This window comes from Zalophus californianus, chromosome 4 (assembly GCF_009762305.2).
Source record: "Zalophus californianus isolate mZalCal1 chromosome 4, mZalCal1.pri.v2, whole genome shotgun sequence".
NCBI classification, from domain to species: domain Eukaryota; kingdom Metazoa; phylum Chordata; class Mammalia; order Carnivora; family Otariidae; genus Zalophus; species Zalophus californianus.
In genome coordinates, this window is record NC_045598.1 from 160577764 (window position 1) to 160604861 (window position 27098).

General features: G+C 35.7%; 1 protein-coding gene across 5 annotated transcripts in view; it reads right to left on the reverse strand.

The window, feature by feature from the left end:
* ANGPT1 (angiopoietin 1) overlaps positions 1-27098 on the reverse strand; it is a 245927-nt gene that overhangs the window by 17733 nt on the left and 201096 nt on the right. For all 5 annotated transcript variants that reach the window (XM_027577787.2, XM_027577761.2, XM_027577770.2 and 2 more), the window contains 2 exons: positions 26301-26402; positions 16572-16738 (listed from right to left, as the gene is read on the reverse strand). In XM_027577787.2, coding sequence (XP_027433588.1) covers positions 16572-16738; positions 26301-26402 — 269 coding nt within the window. The remainder of the gene's footprint in view (positions 1-16571; positions 16739-26300; positions 26403-27098) is intronic.

The window sequence follows — 27098 nt, forward strand, 5'->3', positions numbered from 1 at the left end:
CTTCCCCCTTGCCCTAAAATCCATGCTCCAAGTGGCTCATTCAGAAACCTGTATCTCATTATTCCTCTACTCTGGTTAAAATCCCTCAGCTGTTCTTCCAACACATGAGAGATAAAGTCCAAATTCCTTATTGTGGTTTACAAGGACTTTGAAGATCTTGCACTCCTCTACTTTTCCCACACCACCCAACCCCCCCACACCTCTCATTGCTTATTTCCTGTCCATGTATATAATACTCCAGGCTTATCAATTACTTGTTCCCTCAAAGCAACACACTCTCATTTCTCTGTATATCTGCATGTGCTGTCCCCATTCCTAGAAGGCCCATTGTGCAATATGTACATATATTAAACCACTGTGTTGTAAACCTGAAACTAATATAATGTTATATGTTAATTATATCTCAATGAAAAAGAGAAAAGTAGAAAAGACCAATATTTAGAGGATTTTCACTATACAAGACTGAGTAGAACTTGTAATTTACATACAGTAGTATTCATTTCCCCTGAGTCTATATCCTTAGTGTGTCACAGGGGAGCTGATTATGCTCTTCTAGGGAAGAGGCATCCATGGACACTCATTTTCTTACACTGGGAAATAGAGATGGTGCATAAGAAATAATTTTTCTCACCACTATTTTAAGAAATTTATAAATGAGGACAACTATGCTTCTGTGGAATCCCACAAGGATTTGGGAGCAACTGTGTAGTCAAGGATAGGTCATCTGAACAGTTAAGGGGCTCATTCTTTCTTAGCAGCTATTTAGCTAGTACAGAGGAGCAATTATTGACCCAAAGCCAACAATTTTAGCTGGTTATTTGATAAAGGCAAACTAAGAGCTGGCCATTCACTAATGCCAAGTATTTTTTCTAATTAGATAAGATTTATTTGAATTGAGGCTCAAATGGAATATTTAGGTGGTTCTTTTAAATTTAACAGTGGTTCTGGCTAATTTCTAATGTTTTTATTTTAATTAATTATCTATGGCTTTCTCCATTCTGCTAATGGAACTTCACTTTACAAAAGAAAAGTCGATATACAGAAGGGTGAAAGTTGGCCTTGCATCTGAATATGGTGAAAGAAAATTTAAAGTGTGAGTCATTAGGGAGAATACGCCCATAAAATAACACCATGGGAATCCTGGACATCTATTTCTTTTGTTCAGCCAGTACAGATGTGGCTTGCATGAAGGATGATGTGTTAGGAGATAAAAAACAAACAAACAAACAAACAACCAAATACATTATTCCAGAGTAAAGCATTTGGCTTAGGGACAGAAATATGGAAGATTTAAAAAAAGAAAAAAAGAAAAAACCCCCAAATAAGACAAAAACTCCAAAGAAGATGTGATCAAAAAGGCAGCGACAAAGTAAAATCATGGTATTCATCCTTTTCAACCCATTTTTCCTAATTAATGAGGATAAAAACCCCACATTTCTTACATGATTTGGTCACTGGCTGTAAAGAATGTCAGCCATTATGATTTTTTCAATTAGCATCTTTAGGAAAAATGAAACAGATAAGTGCATGTTGAAATTGGTCATGATTCCCTAGTCATCCTCAGTGAAAATACAGTTATGCCTTTTCTTTCATTTAAAGAAATTCATATAACCAGAAAGGCTAAATCATTATTTCTTAATAAATGTAGAGCAACTGTGAGTTCTATTATGAAATAACAGCTTCAAAATATACCTATGGATCATCACAAGTGATTCTGTAGCTTCTCTAAAATAGGCAGTCCAGGGTCATGAGTCTGGTTTTTCATTAATTTTGTCTCCTTAAGAGACTGCCATACTTCCCACCATTTTTACATCTTTACTGTATTCAGGGAAGCAAGAGTCTCTTTCATTACCCAAGACAGTGGGAGTTGTATGTATGACAAATTGAAGTTTGGCCTTGGCTCTTTTAAACAGTAGAAAGACTCTCAGATATCTGAACTTTAAGGTCTTTCAGACTGACAAGCTGAGGAGATCTCTTGCAGCAGATTTCCATTCTGGCTCTGAGCTCTCTCCCTGCCACCATATGGAACTAGTTTGTCTTTCTCACAATCACTTGAAGAAAATACAAAATGACCCCCATGGTTTTCTTTCAAAGCCTGGTAGCAATGACTCAATCTGACAGAGTTTCCCCACACAGCTGTCTCTTGGTTGCTGCTGCTCAGGGTTGACTCTGTTCTAACCACCCTCCCTTCTTTACCAAAAGAGCTGGGCACCATCAGCAAAGAGGGCTAGCAGAACATGTCTTTTAGAACTGAGTTTAAATGATACAGGTGGCATCTTCTGCTGAAAACAAAGACAATTTTCTTTTGTCAAACCACATATTAAGTTTTAGCAAAACTAAGCATTTGTTTGGTGCTATAAAGGCATCATTGGGAAGTATACAAATAATTAGTATTGTTGGAAAGAGGGTAAAAGAAAAATTCAGGAGATGCTAAACTGCTCAAAAAATTTAGTGGAAAAGGTTAGCTTTGGAGGCTGTGGAGGACATGGACTTTTGGAGAGGGACGAAGAGAATATTTTCAATAAAAACGTTGTGAAATCCATAGCACAATTAAGTTTTGAGGTTACCTAACATAAAAAAAAACAGATAAGAAAGAAAAAGGTTTCCATCAGTCATTTGAATGTTCTGGGAATGGCAAGTGAAAAGGCAGGCAATGAACTTATTTTGATACTGGGCATTTAAGACAGATTTTAGTTCTTTTATTGTATTAGTATTTGAAGCTGAAATTCTTTATGTTTAAAATGTCCTGTTTGTTAAGTATGCAGAGTTCTGGTGGAAACTACTAAGACTGGAAGCCTTGAGATAAAGGAAAGAATATAAATTTATGTTAGGGGAAACTTGAGTCCTATATTGGACTTTGCTAATATAGTAAAATTGTCTTTAGCTAAATAATATTTTCTATTGTTTTTTTCAGAGTAACATCTTTGATGCAAACATTTTGTTCTCTCTAGTTCAGGATTGTCCAAGTGTATCTTGTTCTTTAAATGAATAGAGCTTTATTGATTTGGTCCCTTTCTCCCTATCTTCACAAGCCCAAAATGAACCATCTTTCAAAGCAAGTCCAAATGTTACACAGGAAGCCTCCTCTCATTTCTCCTCTAACTTGCCATTGAACAGATAAATTGCTTCTCTTGTGGCACATCTCAGTTTTCCTATTATTATTTATATATGTATTATTATTATTATTTATATATGTGCTTTTATTTCATTAGCATATTGTCAGCTCCTAATAAGTATTCATATCTCAGTCATCTTTGTAAACTCCATATATTATATACATAACAGACTTTCAATAAATATTTATTGAGTCAATTATGAACTAAGAGTGAAAATTGTTTAGAATTTAAGTTTTACTCATCTCAAGAGATGGCTTATAACCATTTTAACTCTATAATTATGTTTTACAATTCAAGTCCCATGGACATTAATTTTCTGATTTGAAATCAGAAAGGTCTACCTTATTTTGAACCCAGATGCCTGAATAATGATCTTTTATTTCAAATGTTTATTCTTATAAATTAACATTCCAATCTTTTGAGAATCCTGTTTCTCTTGCCATATATCAGGGTACTTTATTGGCTGAATCCAGCATGTGATCTTTTTTTCCCTTTCTTTATCCATAATTGATACCGGGAAAAATCCTTGAAAAGATCACCCAAGGCAACTCATCCTGTAATTCTCATCCTTCCTCCCCAAAAGTTTCTTCATCACGTTCAATCTTCCTGAATTGGTGTCATTTGTTCTCAAATGGAATTGGATCATTGAGGGATCAGCAGAATTTCTGTATATTAAACTAGCCATTATGCTAAGAAGGAGTGCATTATCTTATTTGCTTTTTAAGCCTCAGATGCCCTGAGGTAGATATGTTATTCATTTTTGAACATGTTTAGTGGATGATGTGCAAGTGTGAAAAATACTTGAGATAGTGATGGTCATGGGAATCTGTGTTGATTAAGAAAGATAAATTTCCAGTTACAGAAAACCAGCTCAAATAATGAGAAACTTGAGAAAATCCAGTTTTATTTATTTTCTGATTCTCATTGTTTTATATATTGATTTTCATTATATGTGCATAGATTGCATGATAATTTACCATCTGTTTGTTTTGACAGTATACATTTTAATGTCTCTCCCTTGATTTAGAAATATTAATATAATGTAGGACTTTGTAAAACTGAGTTTATCAACCACCCAGGTCTCAAGCTCTTGACAATGGAAACACTGCTACCAGCTATCCCTGCTTCAAACTGAAGTAAAATACAGTTTTCAGTGTTTCTCAATGACATGAAGATTGCCTGTGTTCAAAACTCATGAGAAATTCTTCCTCTAAAGAAAACAGAGTTCACATACTGTTATTTCTGTGCCTTTGCATAGCACTGAGAGAGTACACTCTAGTCTGTACATGTAAAAATAATTTTCATGAGATCTGTGACAATGAAACCATACTTCCCGAAGTTTAGAAATACACACTGTACTAATTCCCTAGTTTTAGTTCTAAATAAAATAAAGCCTTCCAGTGTTCCCCCCCTTTTCTAAGAATACATTAAAAAAATGAGTGCCAAAATGAATTACATGGCACCAAGACCTCTGTAAAAAATACAAACAGTCCCTTAAACATATTTTAATTCCCTTGGTGTCACGTGTGGCTGACAGAGTCAGCTCCAAGTGAGTGGCTCACTGACTGGACACCATTCTGGTGCCTAAAAGACCAGTCCTACGGCCATCTCAGAGAATTTATGGGTTTGCTTTTTTACCAAAAATTAAGTCAAGACCTTGTTAAACTTGTGATTGAAATTGGTGATTTTTTTAGTATAAGCAAGTTCAAGGGAGGTAGGTTTGTTCTCATTTTAATTTGTTTAAAGAGCAGCAAGAAACTTTCTTTCCAGCATCCCCTAGGGGAAGACAGAGAGAGGGGAAAGGGTGAGTAGAATGTTGAAAACTATTGAAAGGCATTGTCTGAGGTTGTTTTGCAAAAAGAAAATACTTTCTCTTGTTGTACTTGGATAATGTGTTGCTATAAGTTCTACAAATAAGGCTCTAGTGTGCATAAGCAGATTCTTCTCGACCAAAATCATCAGTGTGCTTATTTCTCTTCAAAATTAGTATAAGATAGCATCCAAGTTCCTTATCAAGGACCATGGCCCTCCGTTTTCTGTAGCACAGTGAACTCCCACATACAATTTACTTGCTATTGTCTAATAAGGCACTTCCTTGTACCACTTCTGGGTCTTTATCCACATTGCTCCTCTGGTTGAAATCTCAAGACCTTTTTCCTTCTGCCATCATCCTCTATACTTGCCTCATGAGCACCTAGTCATATTTCACAATCCTCAAGGATTTCCTCTATGAAGCCTTTCCTGGTCCCCTTCAATCTCCTCCAATGTATCCCATCCATCCTCAACCCCAGCTAAACAGACCACTTTTCTTTACTGTCCAACCAGAGCCTAATTCCAAGTGTTCTTATCCAAGGACTTTGAGTGTGGAGCTGAATCACACAGAAATATAAGCAAAATTTGTTTTTTTTCAGTAATTCTGGGGAGAGGATCCATAGTGCCATTTTTTTTAAAAGGTCCACAATTCTTTGATTTAAAAAAAAATGCTAAAACATACCAAAGCTGCAACTTTTAAGTCAACTGTATCATGTTTTCTTCTGTCTTCTAAACTATTCGCACCACAAAACCAGAAAGCATTGTGTCTCCTTTTAGAGTCATGAAAGTGTTAGTTCTGCATCAACGTCACCTGGGTGTAGTTGGTAGAACTGAGATCTAGGTCCTATCCTAAGATCAGAATCTCTGGATATGGAACCTAGAAATCTGCACTTTAAACAAACACCCTAGTTGACTATATGCACACTGAAGTTTGGAAACAACTGAATAGTATCAGGAAAATATTAGCAACATGATAAATGTTTGATGGCCAGCTGGCTGGACAAACAAATGAATGCAGACCCTGATTTCAAAATAATTATAACAACTTTTAAGAGAGTAGTTTTAGTGAAGCTATGCAGGTTAAAGCAAAATTATATCTAGTTAAGAAATAAAATAATTATGGATATTAGACAACTGCATGTTTAAAATTATTGTATTTTTATTTTTTCAAAAGATTTTATTTATTTGAGAGACAGAGAGAGCAGTGGGAGGGCCAGAGGGAAAGGGAGAGAGACAATCCCAAGCAGACTCTGTGCTGAGCATGGATCCTGATGTGGGGCTTGATTCCAGGACCCTGAGATCATGACCTGAGCCAAAACCAAGAGTCGGATGCTTCTGACTGAGCCATCCAGGTGCCCCTAAAATTACTGTTTTTTAACAAGCCAAGGAAATACTGACTTAACGTTTCTTATAATCAGCATATCTTTAGATTAGGAAATGTCAAAGAAGCATACACTATTCAAATGTAATTCTTCTGCTAAGAACACAAGGTGTACTTTAAGAATCAGGTTATAAATAGGTACAAATTATTCATTGGATCTTTAATCGCATCTATTATTTTAAAGCAGAGTTCATTAAAGATAATTATTTTATAACAATAATGTGACCTCCAAATTTTTATATAATAACTTCTGATCTTCATATTTAGAAAATTCTCTCTACCATTGATTATAAGGGTATGCAAGGGAAAGGAAGTTGTTTTTCATTGACAGCCTAACAATGAATAAAGCTAAAATCATTCTTTATACAGATGTTTAGTTGAACTCCTAACTGAACCACATAAGAAAAAAGTACTTTTGATTCTTTCACTAGAATAAGCAGACCAGCATCAACACTAGCATTTGTGATGTTAGCCCCAAGAAGCATATCTAAGTACTTTGTAAATATTTTAAATATGTGGCTAAATATTTTATTTAATAGTAAAGTTGAATGTTATGATGGTACTACTAACATGGGACTTGTAGTTGATGCATTTAATGTTGTTACTTATTGATAATTGGCATAATTATTTAAAATGGTTTTAAGATGTTTATGGTTGAAATGGGTAAAGTCTCTTGTAAAGGAAATAAATCATCTAGAGAGAAAAACTATTGTATAAATTAGAGAGTAATAAACATTTTATTTGTCATTGTGACAATTTTGAAATTTCTACTCAAAAAGTATAATTAACTAAATCTTGTAATATTCACTAAGCCCTCAGTTATTCATCCAAGATGAGTTCCATAAAATCAAGGTTTAGGTTCTGTCACCTAGTGGCAGTTATCAAAACTGTAGGCAGAGAAACTAGTTCTTGTAGCCCACAGACTAGTGATTAGTGACAACAAAATAGCATCCTTTTCCAAGATCAGTTGGCCTAGGGAACAAGGTATGTTGTCTATTTTATTAATATTTTATTTCATTTGCTTGGCATTGTACAATACAGAAATTCTTACATATCATTTTCAGGTAAAGAAAAAAAAAACCAGAAGAGCTTGGAGTTGAATAGATCAGGGAGATGAATCTCATCCAACCAACAATCCAAAAAACTAAAGGACTCAACAAAAATCATAGTCTAAATAAAGTATATAACTCCCACATTGGAGAAATTATTTGACAATACAAATAAAACTACTTACAACCTTGAGTTTGCAATCTAGGCTAAGAATTCAAGAGGGTAGAAACTGCCAGGTGATTCCCTATATATATATTTTTTCTACTTTGATCAGTCCAGAACTGCTATAAAAAGTAACTTTCCTCTTAGTATTTCAACACATCTGCTACTGGTTCTAGCCAGGACCATGTAGCCCAGAGGATCAGAGAAATGAAAAACGTTTCACTAAAAAGAGTAAAACAAGTTTTGCAATACTTACAAAAAATGCAGGGCTTAAATTTATGTGGGAGACCCGAGAGAATTCTTTTCAATCTACACTAATTTGCTTTGTCCTTGAAATGCATACATAACATGGGAGTACTTTAATGATTAAGAAAACAAATAAAAAAGGTTTTGGAATTGGAAAGAGTTCATCCTTACTTTCTCATTTTACTTCTGAGGACCTGAGACTTGGAAAAGTGAAGTAACTTGTCCAAGGTCATTCAGAAAATAACTACAGATCCAAGTCTAGAATTCATGGCTCTTGATTCCCAATACAAGGTTTTACCCATTACATCAAACTCTTTCCCAATAAAGATGTTGGCCAAAAGTAAATTTTGTGTAAAAATGTATTTAACGGCTAAATTATTTTCAATTTTTAAAATTTTGATTCAAACATTGCATTTATGTCTTCATGTGGAATTTCTTCCAGAACAAGGCTTTAACACAGCTAGTCAGTTTTACCCTGAAGTTATCATTCATCTCCAACAAATAATATGGAGATAATAAAATATGAAGAATATTCCCAAACTGTGCATCAATATTGTAGTAAGATTATAATGATAAGATGTACATTATAAATAGTTAAATGTTATCATCCATACTTTACTAAGAGAGAATTCTTGTTGGTTCAAAGAGGGACTACCTTTAAGCTTGTTATTATACTATCTGTGATAAAGGATTTACTAATCTAGTTAATACAGTAAAAAATAAAGGAATTAACTTTAGGGAACAAAGTATAATCAAGAACAGAAAAAAACATGGAAAAGGGAAAAAAAGAAAAAAATTAACCTGCAAAATCCTCTACCTAACAAAACATGTTCATTCAATAAACTATGCCTTTCTAATGAGTCTGAATTTTTTTTAACATTTTATCTTATTATGTTATGTTAATCACCATACATTACATCATTAGTTTTTGGTGTAGTGTTCCATGATTCATTGTTTGCATATAATACCCAGTGCTCCATTCAATACGTGCCCTCTTTAAGAAAAATTTTTTATATATTTTTATTTTTATTTTTACACTTTAAAGTAGTACAACTATTCTCCAATTGGTGACTCTGTTCTTTTAGCTATAATGATACAATACGTTTTTTTAAACTGTGCCCACAAATGTCTGGGGTGCTAGCAAGAAAAAGGCCAAAGAGATAGTGTAGTAGGTCCCCAAAACCACTTCAACAAAAATAGATAAGCTTTATGGGTTTTATACATTATGATATTTTGTAAGAATTTTCTTTGCAAGCATATATAGTCCATTGCAAAAACAAAAACAAAATTCACCTTACAGTGAATTAAACTTAGCCCAATCAATAATGGGACAAACTGACTCTTTGTGCCTTTGGATGTGATAAAATGGCAAGTACAATACCATTTCTACAGCATTCTTATCAAAAACATTTTATTTGAATCTCATCAGGAAGGAATAATAAGACAGATTGAGAAAGGGACATTTTTGAGGAAAATTGACCTGGATTGTTTAAAAATATTTGTGGTAGGTATGTGGTAGACTATTCTAGGTAAAAGGTGACTAAAGAGAACACAGATGTAATGAGTGAACCTGGACTGGGTCCTGAAGCCAAATTAATAAACAGACAAAAATACCCATCAGTAAAACAATGGGTTACAGATTTCAATATAAAAATATAATGAAAATGTTTTATTGAAACCAGTAAAAAATTTCTTGGGTGTGATGAAAACTGAATTAAAAATACGTGAATATCTCAATGTGGTTTTGATTTGAATTTCCCTGATGGTTAATGATGATGAACATTTTTTCATGTGTCTGTTAGCCATTTGTATGTCTTCTATCCATTCGTCTGTTGAAGGGCATCTTGGCTCTTTCCAGTTTGGCTATTGTGGACATTGCTGCTATGAACATTGGGGTGCATGTGGCCCTTCTTTTCACTACATCTGTATCTTTGGGGCTAATACCCAGTAGTGCAATTTCTGGGTCACAGGGTAGCTCTATTTTTAACTTTTTGAGGAACCTCCACACTGTTTTCCAAAGTGTCTGTACCAACTTGCCTTCCCACCAATAGTGTAAGAGGGCTCCCCTTTCTCCACAACCTCTCCAACATTTGTTGTTTCTTGCCTTGTCAATTTTTGCCATTCTAACTGGTGTAAGGTGGTATCTCAATTGAATGGATAAAGAAGATGTGGTCCATATATACAATGGAATATTACTCAGCCATCAGAAAAGATGAATACCCAACTTTTGCATCGACATGGATGGGACTAGAGGAGACTATGCTAAGTGAAATAAGTCAAGCAGAGAAAGAATTATCATATGGTTTCACTTATTTGTGGAACATAAGGAACAGCATGGAAGGTATTAGGAGAAGGAAGGGAAAATGAAGGGGGGCGGATATCAGAGGGTGAGATGAACCATGAGAGTCTATGGACTCTGAGAAACAAACAGGGTTTTGGAGGGGGGATGGGTTAGTCCGGCACGTATTGCATGGAGTACTGGGTGTTATACGCAAACAATGAATCATGGAACACTACATCAAAAACTAATGACGTACTGTATGGTGACTAACATAACATAATAAATAAATAAATAAATAAATAAATAAATAAATAAATAAATAAATATTTTTCATAGTTGCATGGTATTTAAATTTGTCCAATATAAAGTACGTTTACATACTCTTTCTGATTGGATCCTTATAACTAAATGGTGAGGATGATAGAAGAGAGGGCATTATTCCCACTTAAAGATGAGAAAACTGAGGTACAAAAGTAATAGGTAAGAAGGGAAAAATGAAGGGGGGAAATCAGAGGGGGAGACAAACCATGAGAGACTATGGACTCTGAGAAACAAACTGAGGGTTCTAGAAGGGGAGGGGTGTGGGGGAATGGGTTAGTCTGGTGATGGGTATTAAGGAGGGCACGTACTGAATGGAGCACTGGGTGTTATACACAAACAAGGAATCATGGAACGCTACATCAAAAACTAATGACGTAATGTATGGTGATTAACGTAACAATAAAATTAAATTAAAAAATTTTAAAAAAAGTGATAGGTGATTTACCCAAGGTATAGCTAGATTGTGCTACTGTCAACTTGGTTAATCTGAGAACTATGTTCCCCAGAATTTCCTTCCTTATATGGTTCCAAGTTAGAGTTGGTCAAAAGAGGACTTTGTGTGAGATCTGGAAGGTGGAAGTGAAGCAGTGGCCCCACTCACACCATCAGTAGACATGGCAAAGATGCCTGGCAGTTCCCAGATTGTGCTTTTCCACTCTGCATCCAGCTTGCCTTCCCATGCTGTCAATGGCTCCAGACCCACCACCAGATGCTTGATTGGTAACATCGCTACACTGAAGTAACATCTTTCCTTAGGTCCCCCACTTTGTGGTCCTCCTCTGGTGGCTGGACAAGCTTGGTTTCTTGGATTTCCCTGCAAGCTCCCACTGGTCTACCACCATGCTGGGTTTCAAGCATGGTGGTTGATTTTCCACCTTCTTTTGATTTTCCACCTTCACCTTCCAGACCTTTACTTCCCCAATTCATCTCACAGTTGTGTAAGGTGTAATCTGTGTTAACAAATGTCTTATTTCTGTAATGCTGACCATGGCTCTGTTTTTCTGAACACTGATACAACCAACTTGGTTTTATGGATACTGAAGACACACTACTATTTAATAGCTTCCACATCTTCGGATTCCTATTCCAAAGCACTTTCCAGTAGATCATAGCATCTCCTCAAACCCACAATTAATCTGTTATTTTTAAAGCATTTGTTGAGGTGGTGGTGGTTGTATATTTGCTTTTTAACTCTGAGTATTGGGACCAGCAAAGTTTTCATGAGAAGTAAAAGGTCACTGTAAGCCCTAAACTGATGTTCCCAGGGGATTGATATTTCCTCTTACTTAAGTGTTTATTAGAGATCAAAATTTAATCACTTATCAAAGAAACAAAGGGGCATTAAATAAAAAGTAATATATACATAAAGGTAATTCTATTCTAGAAAATAATTTTTGATCTGTAAGGAACTTTACAAATACTTAATTTATAGGACAGAAAATTGAGAACAAGAGAGATAAGATAATGCCCATGGACATTCAAATTATTAAAGACAGAAACAGGATCAGAAGAAACAAATTTTATCTGTTAGAAAATGTGCTTTGAGTGTATTTAATTCTAGAAAGTAACTTCTGGATTTCCCTTTATTGAGGGATGGTCATATGATGGGCAGTTATGAGTCAAAGCTCAAATAACTTCTACTCATATTAGCACCTGTGACCTTGTACCATGCCTGTTTTCTCATGTGAAAACAAGGTATCTGGTGCATACATGTGCTCACTGAATATTAGCTATTAACTATTACTTAATATTTTGGCTAACTTAGATATATCTTGAGTTTTGATAAAAAATGGTTCATATACTTAAGAAGCTTAGAAATAGCAGAAAAGGGCAACACACAGTTATTTAGTAAATACTTATTAATGACTTAGAATGTGAATACTGGCTAGTTATCCACAGACTTTTATGGATCTATGGGAGCATAAAACATCCAAACCAGCCTGAGAGTGAGGGTGATGTTTTTCTCTGGGAAATCAGTATAGGGAGATTTATAGGGGAGGGCTGTCAGGATCAATCCTCGTGGCAGAGTGAAGAAAGCAGTACTGAACAGAGAGAGGATGGATTCACACACAGTTACAGTAAAGAACTCAGCTAATTCCAAGTCGATTCTGGACCCTTCAGAATTGTCCCAAACTGGGGCAGGGGTCCTTTATACATTCCCATATTGACTAGTCATTGGATGCAATCTGTCTGCAGGAAGGAAGAATGATCTTGTGTGATGTGACTTTCTTCAGCCACAGGCAATGCTCAGGCAGGGGACCCTGGCTACAAACTGTAAACCAGCAACATTCCCAGAAGGTGAGAGAAGTAGGGCTATTGTTCTGAAGGGACACTGTGGGTGAGTTCATGTGACATCACAACACATACCATTGTAGGTATTGGGGAAAACTTCCTGGGGTAAAGGAAAATCTTAAAGACTTAGAAGATGTATCCAAAGTTGAGTTTATGTGCGGGGGTACAGATATAACATAAACAAAGATACAGAAGGTTTAGAGAAACTGCAAGTAGTTTCTAGAACATGATAATGAGGAGGTATCTGGTTAAGTGAGGTTGTGGGAGAGTATATTAGTGATATCTGAACAAGTCATGAAGACTTTAAAGTGACAGACTTTAATCTATAGATTTTTTTTTTTTAAGAGTGAGAGAGAGTGATTTGGGGAGGAGGGCCAGAGGGAGAGGGAGAGGGAGAGAGATTCTTAAGCAGGCTCCACACGCATGCGGGGCTCAATCTCATGACCCTGAGATCATGACCTGAGCCAAAATCAAGAGTTGGATGCTTAACTGACTGAGCCACCGAGGTGCCCCTAACCTATAGATATTTGAACATTGTTGAAATATATGAATGAGGACGGAGACCAAAGTCAGATTATCTTTTAGAAAAACCATCCCAACAACAGTGTGGGTGATATATTTGAGAGCACCAAGACTAGAGGCAGGAAAGCTGTACAATAGTTTGGGTGTTAGATGATGAAGACCTGAATAATACTACCTCTCTAGAGGAAGTACTTACTAATTTCACATTAAATGTGTGTTATTTTACATGACGTGTTTATCATGATACTCTCACATTATTCTTTTTCTTATTTATATTCTCCTGGGTGCCATAGATTTTATTTTCTGAGAAAATCATTTGGGGTTTCCTTAGAGGATAAAAGGAAAATATGTGTATTCTATGTACATTGTAAGCTTATCTATCCATTCAACAACACTTACTTTTATCAGTATGTGTCCAAAGCATGAGAAAGATTTTTTAAAATTAGATTTATACATTATGACCATAGCTATTATAAGGGTTTCCAAAATAAAATTTCTGTTAAGACAGTATACTTAAAAAAAAACTCTCAAAAAATCATCTGAATTTAATTTGGGAGAGGAAAAAATATAGAAAATTTAAAGACATAAAACAAAAACCTAAAATCTAACATGAATTCCATAGCTCCATTTTTAGTTGAAATTTACTTGAGTCTGAGCAGGTGAGTTGACCAAAGCCTCAGTTTGTTTAAATGTGTCTAGTAATACCTACCTCAAAAATTCATTGTGAATACTGAATGCCTAAAGTGTTAAAAACCATTTCGTAAATTATAAGACACTATACAAATGCTAGTACTAATCCTTTTAACTAATTATCATAATGAGACATTCCTTCCTAATTCAGAAGGAAGAGAAATAAGTGGGGGAAAAGCAGCAGCAAAGTTGGACATCTGGAGCTCTAACTCAGGCCACGCTTGGTGTTCCTGGCTTGAGTGAGTGATGATACAGGTGGAGAGGGAAGTCACAAGGGTAAACACCCTTTTCAAGCTTCTGTTTGATTTTCTTTGAAAGAGTAAATAAGACCATTTTACAGTGTGCTTATTTTCAGTAAGCTCTCACCAGACATTATGTTTAAATGAGTTCTAACTTCCCATTTGATGCCAACATGAATCTTACACTTAATTGCATGAGAAGGTGATGATTACACACCTATTTTCTGCTGGGTCCTGGCAGGAGACAGGGCTAGAGCTATCAACTTTATTACAGCAGCATTACAGAGTAGAAACCACACCAAACTCAGTAGGAGTCAAACATTCCCTATTTAAGGCTTTCTCCTTCCTTGGGAACAATGTTGCATATTTCTGGATCGCAGCTTTCTTTTCTTGACAACCCAAAGGATTGGAATTAAAGTATTAAGTGCCTTCTGGACAATCCTGAGTCTCTAGGTTCATAATTCTCTCAAGAAAGAAAAATGGGGATCCCAGAATGTGTGCCTCACTCTATCTGGGAAGACTTGCTTTTCAATCACAGATCTGCATCAGGTGGGTGAAGATCAGAATCATACAGCGAAGGAATGGGAAATGCTCAGTGTGGGCAGTGGGGCATTCTAAGAGGAAGTAAGTGCTCCTTCCTCAAACAGATGCCAGAATGACATTCATACCACGCACCCTAAAGCCTACTCTGGATTCTGACAATCTTCCTAAACCAGTCCATGCACTCTTTGTCTTCATACCACCCCCGCCTCACAAACACATACACATGTGTGTGTGCATGTGTACGTGTGCACACACAGACACACAAACCTATTTACCTACTAAGAACTGAGAGAGATTTTGGAAAAGAACCAAAGCAAATTCTTCAGGAGCCTAGAAAAAGACTAGACTATTTATTTGCTAGTCCTATTATCAGGCTGTCTGACATTAGCCAAGTTTCATAGAGTTTCAAGTTTCAGGTTAAAACATTTACATAAGAGTACCCCTGATGTTTTACAGTGGTTTCTCTTGTTATAAAACTCCCCAAATATTGACCTCTTTGGAAATATTTCTTCTTACACTCCATTGCATGTTATAAATGTCTCTTCTTTGGTTTCTTGAGTTGCCATTATGTACACCCTCACTACCCTCCCATGAGGCGATGAAAACCCTTTGGATCCATTTCTCGTCCCTCTGTTGTGGTGACATCATCACTGTTTGTCAAGAAAATGATTCTTATGTCTCCAAGGATCCAATCCCATGCATAATCCATTAAAATGAGATGTGTTCATGAAAAAGTTGTAGATTCAAACTCTACAAGAATAGTATGTCTCAAAAAGACATAAGCAGCAGAAATGGTTGAGCTACAAGATGTCCACACAGGTTGGAAAAAGAACAGAAGGCTATGGTTGCTGTCACTGCATTTTGTTTGAAACTATGTACCAATGCTTTAATGTACACAATCCAAAACTTATGTAGAGTAGTTACAATACGGAGAGTTAGAAATCATTGCAACATTAATTTACTGATTATGAAACTCAGTCACACACAATTATTAAGGACCTGTTATGTACCAAGTATTACATTAATGGGTAGTGATATAAAAGTAATGGAAATATATTCCCTGTTCTCAAGGAATGCCAGCCAGTTATTTAGTGACCTAGTTAGTTACAAAGCTGTACTGTGGGGTCTGGGAGACTAGAGATCTCATCACCCACTGCAAAATTAGCAGTGCCTAGTAGGGTTCCTGGAACACAGAAGTAACACAATAAGGGTTTGGGGAATGATTTTACAATACTGCATTACTTGCTTAGTTTTTTTCTAGTGTACAAGCTGTTCATTGAAAAAAAATCAGAGATGTTAATAGGAAAGTGTATAGTTTGTCCATTTGTACATCTACAATGATGTATTGTGTATATTGATACCATTATTTGAATTTATTTTTGCTTTCGCATTTGCCAAAAATTTCTAAATTATGCCCCACCTTATCTTTTATGTAAGTCATATAAAAACATAACATTTTACCTTTCCTTTGTCACTTTTAAAATAATGTGAAAAAATAATAATTTAAGAAAGGTAAATAAAGTGTAAGTAGAAAATCTTTTGATAGAAGGGTACTTATTTCAAGCCACTGAGTCTGAGTCAATTCTCTGTCATCAATTTTGTACGTATGAATTCACGGCACTGATCTCATCACAGTAACAATAAGAACTACGACAACAATAATATTGTGCTGGACTCAATTCCTCATCCTCTAGAATCTGAGCCAATATCAAAACAATCCATCGGTGAAAACTGAAATTTTAACGCTTTTAAGAAGTATTTACTGAGTTTTTTTATTATCACTACCATAGGCCTAGACAACCTAATTTTCATTTTGAAGCATGATTTGCATCATTTTTGTCTTTCACACTTTTCCACTGTAACTGGTAGATGGCAAGGCCCAAGGCAGTTGAGCCCTACATGGAAGGAGGACTTACCTATAGTTCTGCTTTTCATTTCCTATGTGGAATCTGTCATATTGTGAATAGGCTCGATTTCCTTCCCAGTCCATTAACTCGATTCTTAGTGTGTACTGCCTCTGACTGGTTATGGCAAAAATAAACTCATTCCCCAGCCAATATTCGCCAGAGGGATTTCCAAACCCCTACAAAAGGAGATAGAGATACGGTTGTTATTTCAGAGAAAACCTCTTATCAGGTTCAGTATTAACTACATTCTAAATAATAAGAAAAACTTCTTTAACAGTAAAGGTCATTTTTCACATTTTTACACACTTTTTTCCAATTACTGACTCAATACTTTTCTGCTATGTTTCCCTCCATTGGGCCCTGCGTCGAATTCTTATTACAGTAAAAGGCTGATATTCAAATCTGTGTAGGTAAAATGATTTCAGATTAAAGGAATCCGGTTAATAGGTTTGACCAGTAAACACTTCTCAGTCAGAGCTTGCTTTTGAAAATGTTTCTAAAATACTAGTTAACAGAATATTTTAAACATAATTTAAACATTTTCAATGAATATTATCAGATAAATTATTTAACAATATTATTGTTTCTGTTGTTGTTGCTATTACTATTATTATTTGGGAGTCAAACTATGCTAAGATAATAACTTAAACATATTACTAGACCCTTGACTTTTCTAACTTTAATATTTTCATTTTTAAATATTAATAAGCAAACCTGTAAATCCAGGACTAGAGTCACTTAAATGTCTCACTGGCATGGATTTGGGTTTTGAGGCAGGTTGACACGTAAGAGCTAGTGAGTGAAGCTCGCTGGCTTCTCTGCAACTGAATCTTAACGTGGCTCTTGTTCTCTGCAGGGGAAGCCCAATCATCGTTGTTAAGTGTTCAAAAACTGTTTCTTTGTGGGGGGGGAGGTGGTCCCCAAAGGAAAACCAACTCTTAATGTTGGTTATGTTAGTGATAGGAAAATAAGGAACCCTAAGAAATTGCCGGCATTCTAGATTTGGGTATTCAGTTTCTGAATCCCCAGAAGTATTCCTTGGTAATACTTGAAGTTGAGTATAATTCTTGAACTACATGTTTGTCTTACTGACCAAACTGTGAGCTTCTTGAGGACAGAAGCTGTGCTGTATTTGCGACTAGTGGAATGTTGGCATACACTGGTACTCCATATGCTTCACTGACATTTAAAGGAAGAAAGGAAGGAAGGAAGGGAGGAAGGAAAATACTATAGCACTTTATAATGACATTCAGAGAAGTAGCCTTAAAACATAATTCTTGTCATAAATAATTTGGCTGAGTCTCAGGGAGGTGTTTTTTAAGGTGCCCACTGAATCATAATCACTGGAGCTCTGGCTGAAAAAAAAATCCTGGCTCCACACTGAATCAAAATATTTGAGAACCAGCTCCATTGCATCCAAACAAGCTCCCTGTTTTTCCCTGTGTACTTTAATATTTGGACGGCACACCTCCAGTGCCGCAGGAGATACTCTGACATTTCAGAAAGAAACTGATTCTGTTAATTGAAGTATTCATTTATAAAGGTTTTACTTTACCCATATTAAGAAGTATGAGAGTAGTACAAAGATAGCCAAAGCAATCCTCCTTTTCTCAACACAGATGATGGAATTTAGAAACTGTTTTTTTTAATCTAATGTATATCAACTTTACAGAATTATAACCACAGTAGAAGTATTCTTTTTAAAAAAGATTTCATTTATTTAATTTTAGAGAGAGAGAACAAGGGGAGGAGCAGAGGACAAGGGAGAGAATCTCAAGCAAATTCCGTGATCAGCATGGAGCTCAGTGAGGGGTTCAATCCCAGGACCCTGAGATCATGACCTGAGCCAAAACCAAGAGTCAGCTACCTAACCGACTGAGCCACCCAGGTGCCCCTACAGTAGAAGTATTCTTAACTGCTTTCCCCTTTAACAAACCTAACATATGAAACAGTGTTCTCCACTCCTTCTTTAAAATATATTGATGATGGGGCGCCTGGATGGCTCAGTTGGTTAAGCAACTGCCTTCGGCTTGGGTCATGATCCCAGGGTCCTGGGATAGAGTCCCACATCGGGTTCCCTGCTCAGCAGGAGCCTGCTTCTCCCTCTCCCTCAGCCTGCCGCTCCCCCTGCTTGTGTTCTCTCTCTGCCAAATAAATAAAAAATCTTTAAAAAAAATAAAAAATAAAATAAAATATATTGATGCCCAAAGTAAATTAAACGCATTTAATACATTTGTATACTACTGTCTCTGTCAACTGAGTTACTTACTAAATGTCCATTGTTTTGGGTCCCCAAACCGTTTACACCAGTTCCGTTATTGTAATGGTAAGACTCACAATTTTATGTAAATAATTTAAATATTAGTGGGAAAAAGAGTCATTTGTTTTGTTCTGTTTTGTTTTGATAAAACTTAATTTAAACATTAGGTTTGCTCAATAAAAGCAAATCACTAAAAAAATGCTTTTGAATTATGTTTGTTGCAGCAACTCTAAGAGACTAGAAAAACAATAAAACATTAGAGGATTTTAACTTACATTGCTTTGCGTGTGTCTTACCTGCTCTAGTTTAAAAAAAAAAAAGAAGGTAGAAATTTGATGCATTTAATTATGGGAAAGTTCTAGGAAAGAACCACTGACCCAGAATTCCAGGCTTTGGTCCTACATTTTAAAAAATAGGTAAATGAAGATATAATTGTACACTTAAAGTTAAAATGAAATACATTAGTATATGTAAGCACTTTTTAAAGTTATTCCCCAGTTTAACTTAGTTTTTAATTAACTCAAACCCTTCATTCAGATTGCACTGGGCATATGCTCCCCTGAAGACCATCTACCTGTAGTTCAGAGCAAAGATATGGGATCCATAGAAGTCAGTGTTCCAGTGTCCCCTTGCTTCTCTGTTCCTAAGAAGCACAAGTCACACTTTGCCAGAGTTCCACAGTGGCAGGGAATATTAGAGCAATTTAGGATGTGCTAAGAATTTTACACATTTTCGTGGCAGCGGTGCTACATACCAGAAAGAAGAGTGAAGCTTACCTTCTCCAATAAATAAACAAAACAGAAACTTACAGGGCACTGAAAGTCAAATTTAGCACATTCTCAGTTGCAGCAGCCACTGGGAAGAAAAAGAAGACTGCTGGGATTTTCCTTGCATTTTCTTCTCAGCTCAGACGTGTCAAAACTCTCCCTCCAGCCGCTGGAGGATTCCCTCTTGTGCATAGTTAGAAGGGAGTCAGCAACTATACTAAATGTGAATAAGGAAGCTGGGAATGATGAAGTGTTAAGTTCTAGGCCACACTATTTCCGTGCTGCTGAAAGCTCTGAATGGATAAAACTGTCCAGCTTCCCCAGGGACAAGGGCAGTGATCTCTAGTGAGCCTCAGAAACGGATAAGCCTTAGTGTCATTCCTATGGGAGCCTTGGTCCCCAGCTTGGCATGCAGGCTTCTACCTCCCTCTACGTAGAGAGTAACTTCCCTTCCTAAACAGTTTGCTTTTTCTGAGTGAAAAGAGAGGAAGGAGCAACTGAAAAGAGAGCAACAAAATTTGATTTTAGAAATAAAAATTCCATTTCATGCACCTTCCCAGAAAAACTGTCTAAACATTCTCTATTGTGGGAACAAAATGTTGGGCTACAATGAATCGAAATGGCTGTTAGGGTAGAGGAAGCTTTCTAAAAGCTAAGTGCAGCCATGCAGAAACAACTGTTCCATCACAGAGATGAAAAATAAGTCAAAGAAGGGAAAATGGGTTCCCGCAGTAGTAAACTGTCTCTTGGACAGCTTATCAGCCACACTACCAATGCGATGCCTACGAACAAAGGCTTAGCTTTGATTAAATAACTTCTACTCCCTATCTCTGCTCCAACTTGAAGCCTTGCTCTGCCCCATATTTGCTGCGGAACCTCCGATACTACTTCTTAGCCTCAGTTTCCTTATCTGCAAAACAGGGATTAAAAATGTCATTTCCATATATAGTGTTGTGAGAAAGAAATAAGATACCTAAAGCGTTTAGCTCCATGCTGATACGGGAGAACAACAAAATTCTCATTGTTATTATAGTTAAAGGATATATCACAAATACATAATAATTTTCTGTTTACTTGCCTCTCTCCCACCAGACTGTGAGCTATTTGAGAAGTAGGTTTCTTTCTATTCTGTACGAGAAAGGGAACAAAAATAGTCCAGGATCATGTCTTAGCCTGAAAATTAATAAGGGGATACTGAAACAATTATTTAAAAGGCTTTCAGATGCTAGGAACTAATGTATTCTTATGACAAGTTGAGTGTTGGTTTACATAAATGAGCACTGTCATTTTAATCCAAGAAGTTAATTATCAAATAAATTAAAACCAACTGGTTGACACGGGGGCTAAACCGTGCCATAAACCAACACGTAGACTGCTTTTTATTCTTGCTTCTTCTTCCTAAGGCCAGGGAGAAGCTGAGTCCTCCAACTCTCCCTTGGTCCTATTTCTTTTAATCTCTTTCTCTCTATATCTCGTAAGTTTTAGATCTACAAAAGAGGTAATTTTTGAGATCTTACACGCATGCCAATAAATTGATAGTTTTGACATTTGCTTTCAACCAGGACTGCATATCAGAAACAGCTGTGGAGCTTTTTAAAAATATAGATGACTCGGTTCCCACACGGAGGTTTGGCTCCGTATGTCTGGGGTGCACTTAAAGATACATATATTTGAAAGGTTCCATGGGTGAGTGTGCTGTGTACCACAGGTGAAGAATCATATAATTATGATGCAGAATAGCTATTCTGCGTGCAAATGAGGAAAAATATATAAACCAGATCAAATTATCTGAGTGGCGCACAGGAAAGAGAGAAGCATAAAACCTCACCTTCATATGAAGCTCCATATTAGTAGACACGTTTTGATTATGTATTATGGGACTGTCCTTGAAAAAATATATATTGATGCCTGAAATGCAGAGATGGCCACATCCCCTAAAAAAACCAGGTTCATACCTTACTGCACACATAACAGCTTACCATAGATCTATATTTTATTCCAAAAGGCCTGTAATATCTACATGAATAAAAACAAAAGCTTATACAAAATTCAGTGCTGATGCTAAAAAAAGCAGCAAGTGTCTATCAAAACAATAAAAAATACTAATAAAACTAGAATTTCTTCTTTTCTATAAAAAAATCCAACGATGCTAGGTCATATCCTTCCATGAAAACTATTATGATTAGTTACTTCAATCACAATCATATGCAAAATTTTGATACCATAATTCAGACAGATTGTTAAACTTCTCCTTTAGCTCTTTAATAAAAGGCAAAAAGATACTGGAACTTAACCTAGACTAATGCTGACTTAAAGTTGGCCCTAAAACCCATATATTATTAATAAAAAATGCACACAGAAGAAAGATCGATAGTCATTAGTTTTTGCCAAGACCTGCAGAAATACTCAGTTTTGGTTGTATGATTCCAAGTTAATAAGGTAATTGTCTCTGATACTTTGTTGCTTTATTATTATTATTATTTTTGGTCTGATAATGCTCATAGAAGTGTTGACTTTCTATAGCTGAAACACAAATGAAACCAGACACAGTTAATGTATTCTATGGGTTTCATCTTTTTTCATATAAACAATTAGAGAAAACAGATATGAAGCAGGGTTACTGATCTGTGGCTTTTCAGAGGTGCTTTAATACACAACTTAATCATGTATCTCTTCTAACTGCTGAGACACTCAGCCCAAGAAAGATCAAAAGGATGATTTATTTCAACATCTTAAATTTCTTATATATTTTTCTCTTTTTAATGTGAAGATGTTAAAAAGCAGTTCAAAATATGCTCTCAATTTCTTTCCAGAAACAAAGAACTCCCAGAAGGTATGGTGCTCAGACTGAAATATTTGTGTCAATAGGAAACTCTTTTTATGGGGGTAACTGTTTTCAATACAAAGCCAGGTTGTCTCCAGGGCATTAGTCACCACCTTCTATAAAGTTAGGCCACTAGGGTACTATCTGGAACTTCTAACTGGATTTGGCTTCATATATGCAAAAGTACTGCTGATAAGTGTTATTGCTGGAAGCCACTAAATGGTATCCTCATGGCTTGAAAGAGTTAATATGGTTCCCTAAGTGCCTCATTAAAAAGGCCCACTGCAGACTTCCCTCTGCAAACATCTTTACAAATCCATAAACCAGATTTTGCTGAATCCCCTCTTAAGGAAGGTTAAGTGAAAACAAAGCTCAGGTAAAAGACTTTTGTAGGCTTAAAGCCAATGTTAAGAACCAAATACATTGCAAATCTTCCATGTTGAGAGAGATTTAAACATAATAAATTACAATATATATTTGTAATTCATGTGTTGATAATCTTAACATACTGTTCTGGAAACCTTATGAGGAAAGAGGCAGCCCATAGATATCAACCAGAATGAAGAGAAGGAGAGAGGAAAGGCAGAAAGGAAGGAGGGGTGAAATTTTATTTCCGGACTCAGGGCTCAAGAAAGAGGTGAAGCATCTTCGTGTGCACCAGTAGATGAGTGAAGATTGGGGAGGAAATGGTGCCTGCCAAGAAGTTCATGTTTTCCCAAAGAATGCACACCTTAGCAGCCAGTTCTGAAGCAGGGAACAGAAGTGGGAGTGACTGATAAGAATGAGCATAAAGGAGCCTACATTCTTTTTGGACTCAGGTTATTTGGTCTTTAGGTAAAAAGCTCTGGAGAAAAGCAACGGAAACACTTTCTACCATGTGTTTTGGTGAAAGTTTACCAAGTTGTGACATGCGATGAATTCTCTTAATTAAAAAAAAAGGAGTCAGACTCATTTTTGCCAAAATATTTCAGATTTCTGGAGCTTATCTCAATTTTCTGACCATGTAGAATGGACACTCAGCTGATAAACTGTTCTAGTTTGAATGAAATAAGATAGTCTTTCTATTTTTTTTAAAAAGGGAGCAGGGTAAACTCCCCAAAAACTATAATTAAAGAATAATTCAGCCTCAGTCAAATGATGAAAAAATATTGCTTAAAATACATATATATCTGGTAAATACTTATAAGACATGAATCAATGCCGTACTTCATATGTTAGTCTGTCTTAACATGCCTAGTTTGCCAAGGCAGCAGATAATAATGCAGCATTTTGGAAAGTCACCATGATGATAACTTTATATTAATTTTTCTATTATCACTGATATTAATAATAATGTATTTTAGATTTGCCTGAACCTATATCTATAGTCTGATTCTCAGATGACTTCTTCACATTCCATTTTAATGATGAAAATAATCATGAGTTAAGGTAGCTTGCAAAATAATATTTTTGGCAGAGTTAAGTAAAAATTTTGGAGTCTTTGATGTCTTAATCTTGGGTAATAACTACTGGTTAGTGAAAATTTAGTATGTCAAGTGCTTTATTTATATTTAATCCTCACAACATCCCTGCAAGGCAGGTGAGGTATTATCATTAATGCCCCCTTTTAACTAGTGAGGAAGTTAAGGTATAGGTTAAATGATTTGCCAAAAAACACTCCGTTTGTAAATGGTAGAGTGAAGACTCAAACTGCTGATATAGACATAATGTGATGTTGTTTTTTAGAACTTAGATTAAATTTTTCCCATATGTTCTTAGAATCACATAAGCAGAAAGAGACCTTAGAGTAGAACCAATATTCTCTGCAAAAGTCCTGGTGATTTACTTTCTACTGGGGTTTTTCCACGGAAGAGAGGTCCTCACCACTCAATAGACAGTCCATTCATATTGGAAAGAATCCTAAGAGAGTTTTGTCCATAAGCAGTCAATTTTGCCTCTCTAGAATGTTCTTCCATTCATTATGGAGCTTCCCTCTTTAAAGAAGTGTTAAAACGCAGATTTTAATTCAGGAAGTCTAGGATGGAGCTTGAGATGCTGCATTTCTCATAAGCTCCCAGACAAAGCTAGTGCTGCTGGTTTCTGGACTGCACTGTGAGAATCTACCTCCAACCAGTCAATTTAAATAGCCATCAGACAGGTTTATACCTAATTCCTTTTTTTTTTCCTACAAGTTAGAGCCCCATTGATTCATCCTGTTTGTACCTCATAGGATAAGTTCATTTGTTAGAAATCCACCAGAATTTAAAGCATATTCTTGATGTAACCAGACTATGACAGACACCAATGAGTTCTGCATTTCTTGAGACCACAAACTATTAATGTAGCCTGAATACACTGGTCTTAGCTGTTAGTAGCCAACAACACAAAATGAACTTATAGTCAAGTAAATCTATCCAGACTTTCAAACACCAGGTTCTTAAGCTAATTTGTCACCTTTATCCTATATTCTCACTTAATTTTGTGTATTTTTGGTCTAGGTGAAAGACTACATTTACCTCTGTAGAATTCTATCTTGCTGGCTGTAGCCTTCTTTTCTACATGGAATTTTATGGTTTATTGAAGACATCAGTTTCCAACTTTGTATAACTCCAAACTTTATTAACCTACATTCATAGTGTTCAACTGGGTATCTGATAAAAAATACTGTAGACACAGAGACACACCACAAGAGACCCCCCCTTCATTTATTAAAATCCTTTTAACTGTCATTTGGCCAACTATGAGCTTACTAGTGTATAAACTGTGATGCTGATTAACTACAATTTTTACATATTTTCTAAAAGAATATCAAGACAGAACTTAGACTGTACAACATGGCTCTTCACCTTTTTCTTTACCTTCTGAGAGGGGAATTTGTCAAAAATTGGTCAAGACAAGAATTATCCAGAACAATGAGATGTAAAATATGACAATAAATCCACAAATGGAAGCCTCTTCCTTTCTTGTATCTTGACATTCTGTCAGCTGATTTTAATGTTAATATTGTAGGCATTTACTATATAATTATTGTATTATGCATTATTTAAACCATCTACTATATTATCTTGGAAAAGCTGATCTCCCAACTTGCTCACTTTCCTCTTAAAATGGAGACAGATAATAGGTTTGATATAAAAAAAATGAGTAAGAATTTATGTACAGGGCTGGCTCATATTAACCACTGGAAGCTTTAGCTATGATGACAGTGATGGTGACCATGATGTCTGCTATTATTTTGGAGACCCCTAAGGAACCATTCCTCACAGTTCATACCCTTGTGTATTCCTCTCATCTTGAATGTGGACTGGCTCTGTCAGTAACTTTAACCAAAGAAAGCAGTGTAAGTGATACAGTGCAATTTCTGGGTCTAATAGACCTTATTAAAAAGGTGTGGAAGCTTCAATTTTTGTGTGTGAGGGATGCCAACTGCTAGATAAGAAGTCTGATGACCCTGAATCACCATACTGAGAGAAGCCCAACCCAGCCACATGGAGGAGCTCTTATTCAACACCCAGCAACAATTTGCCAGCTATGTGTGTGAGGCCACTGTTAGTACCTCTCCATAATCCACAGCCCGGCACACCTCCCTTGTCCTGGTTCATGTATCCAGCCTGGGTCTGGGTCCTAGCTTCCCCCACCCTCAGTCAACCAGGAACAAATCCAGATAATACATAACAGTTCACCAAATAATTTCAGTAATATATTTTTCTTTCTGATGCACATATGGAAATCATTTACTGAAAATGATTTATGAGTGTGTTGTGTTTAATAAAAATAATGTGACTAATGTATCATTTTATTTTTAAAATAGCTGAAAAACACCTAAAAATACAAGGGCTTATCACATAGTATGGTGAAGATAACCTCATGATAAAACATCAGAAACTATGTAAACTCTTCCATCTTACCATTTTATATTCTTTCCAACCTCTTTGGAAATCTAGACTTCCATCTTCACGATGTTGTATTACAGTCCAACCTCCTCCATTAAGATCCATATTGCAAAATACCTGATAGACGCAGGGAAAATAAAGTCAAGTGAAAATTATGTCTGTTTTAAAGAGATAAGTATCAGATATGTTTCAAAACAGAAATAGGATGGGTAGGCCTATAGATAAATTGAATAAAAATTACTATGTTGAAAAATGTTAACTTAGATATCTTACCAGTTATTTTGTTTTACATTAGAATTGTTTTGATTAAATTCCATCATATAACTTACTTGTAAAAATTTAAATCAGTCAGCTGAAAATTGTCTTAGTCTCAGATTATAAAAATTATTTTTAAAAATCTGTCTTAAATGGTAATAGGCACTTAGGTATGTTTGATTTTTAAAAATGCTATCTAGGTTTCTAAAATTATAGACCATTTTATTGCCAAAACATAAGACTCAGAATTCTTAAGTTTTTAATTAATTGAAATGGTTATATAATAATAATAAAGGTTTTGAAAAATAACTTTTTTAAAAAATCATATATATTTAGCTATTATATATTTCATTGCGCATTAAGTCCTATACAGTTACATACTACAGTAATTATTCTTGATGGCTCAGTATTACATTAGAGGCAAAATTTGGTCCACAGCATATGGAGAACATATTATTTGCTTGAATTTTCGTCATGAACAATAATAGGAGAATATGACATACTGTATTTTTGACTGCGACAAGCATTTCCTCCCCATGTGGAAAGTTATCCAATGCT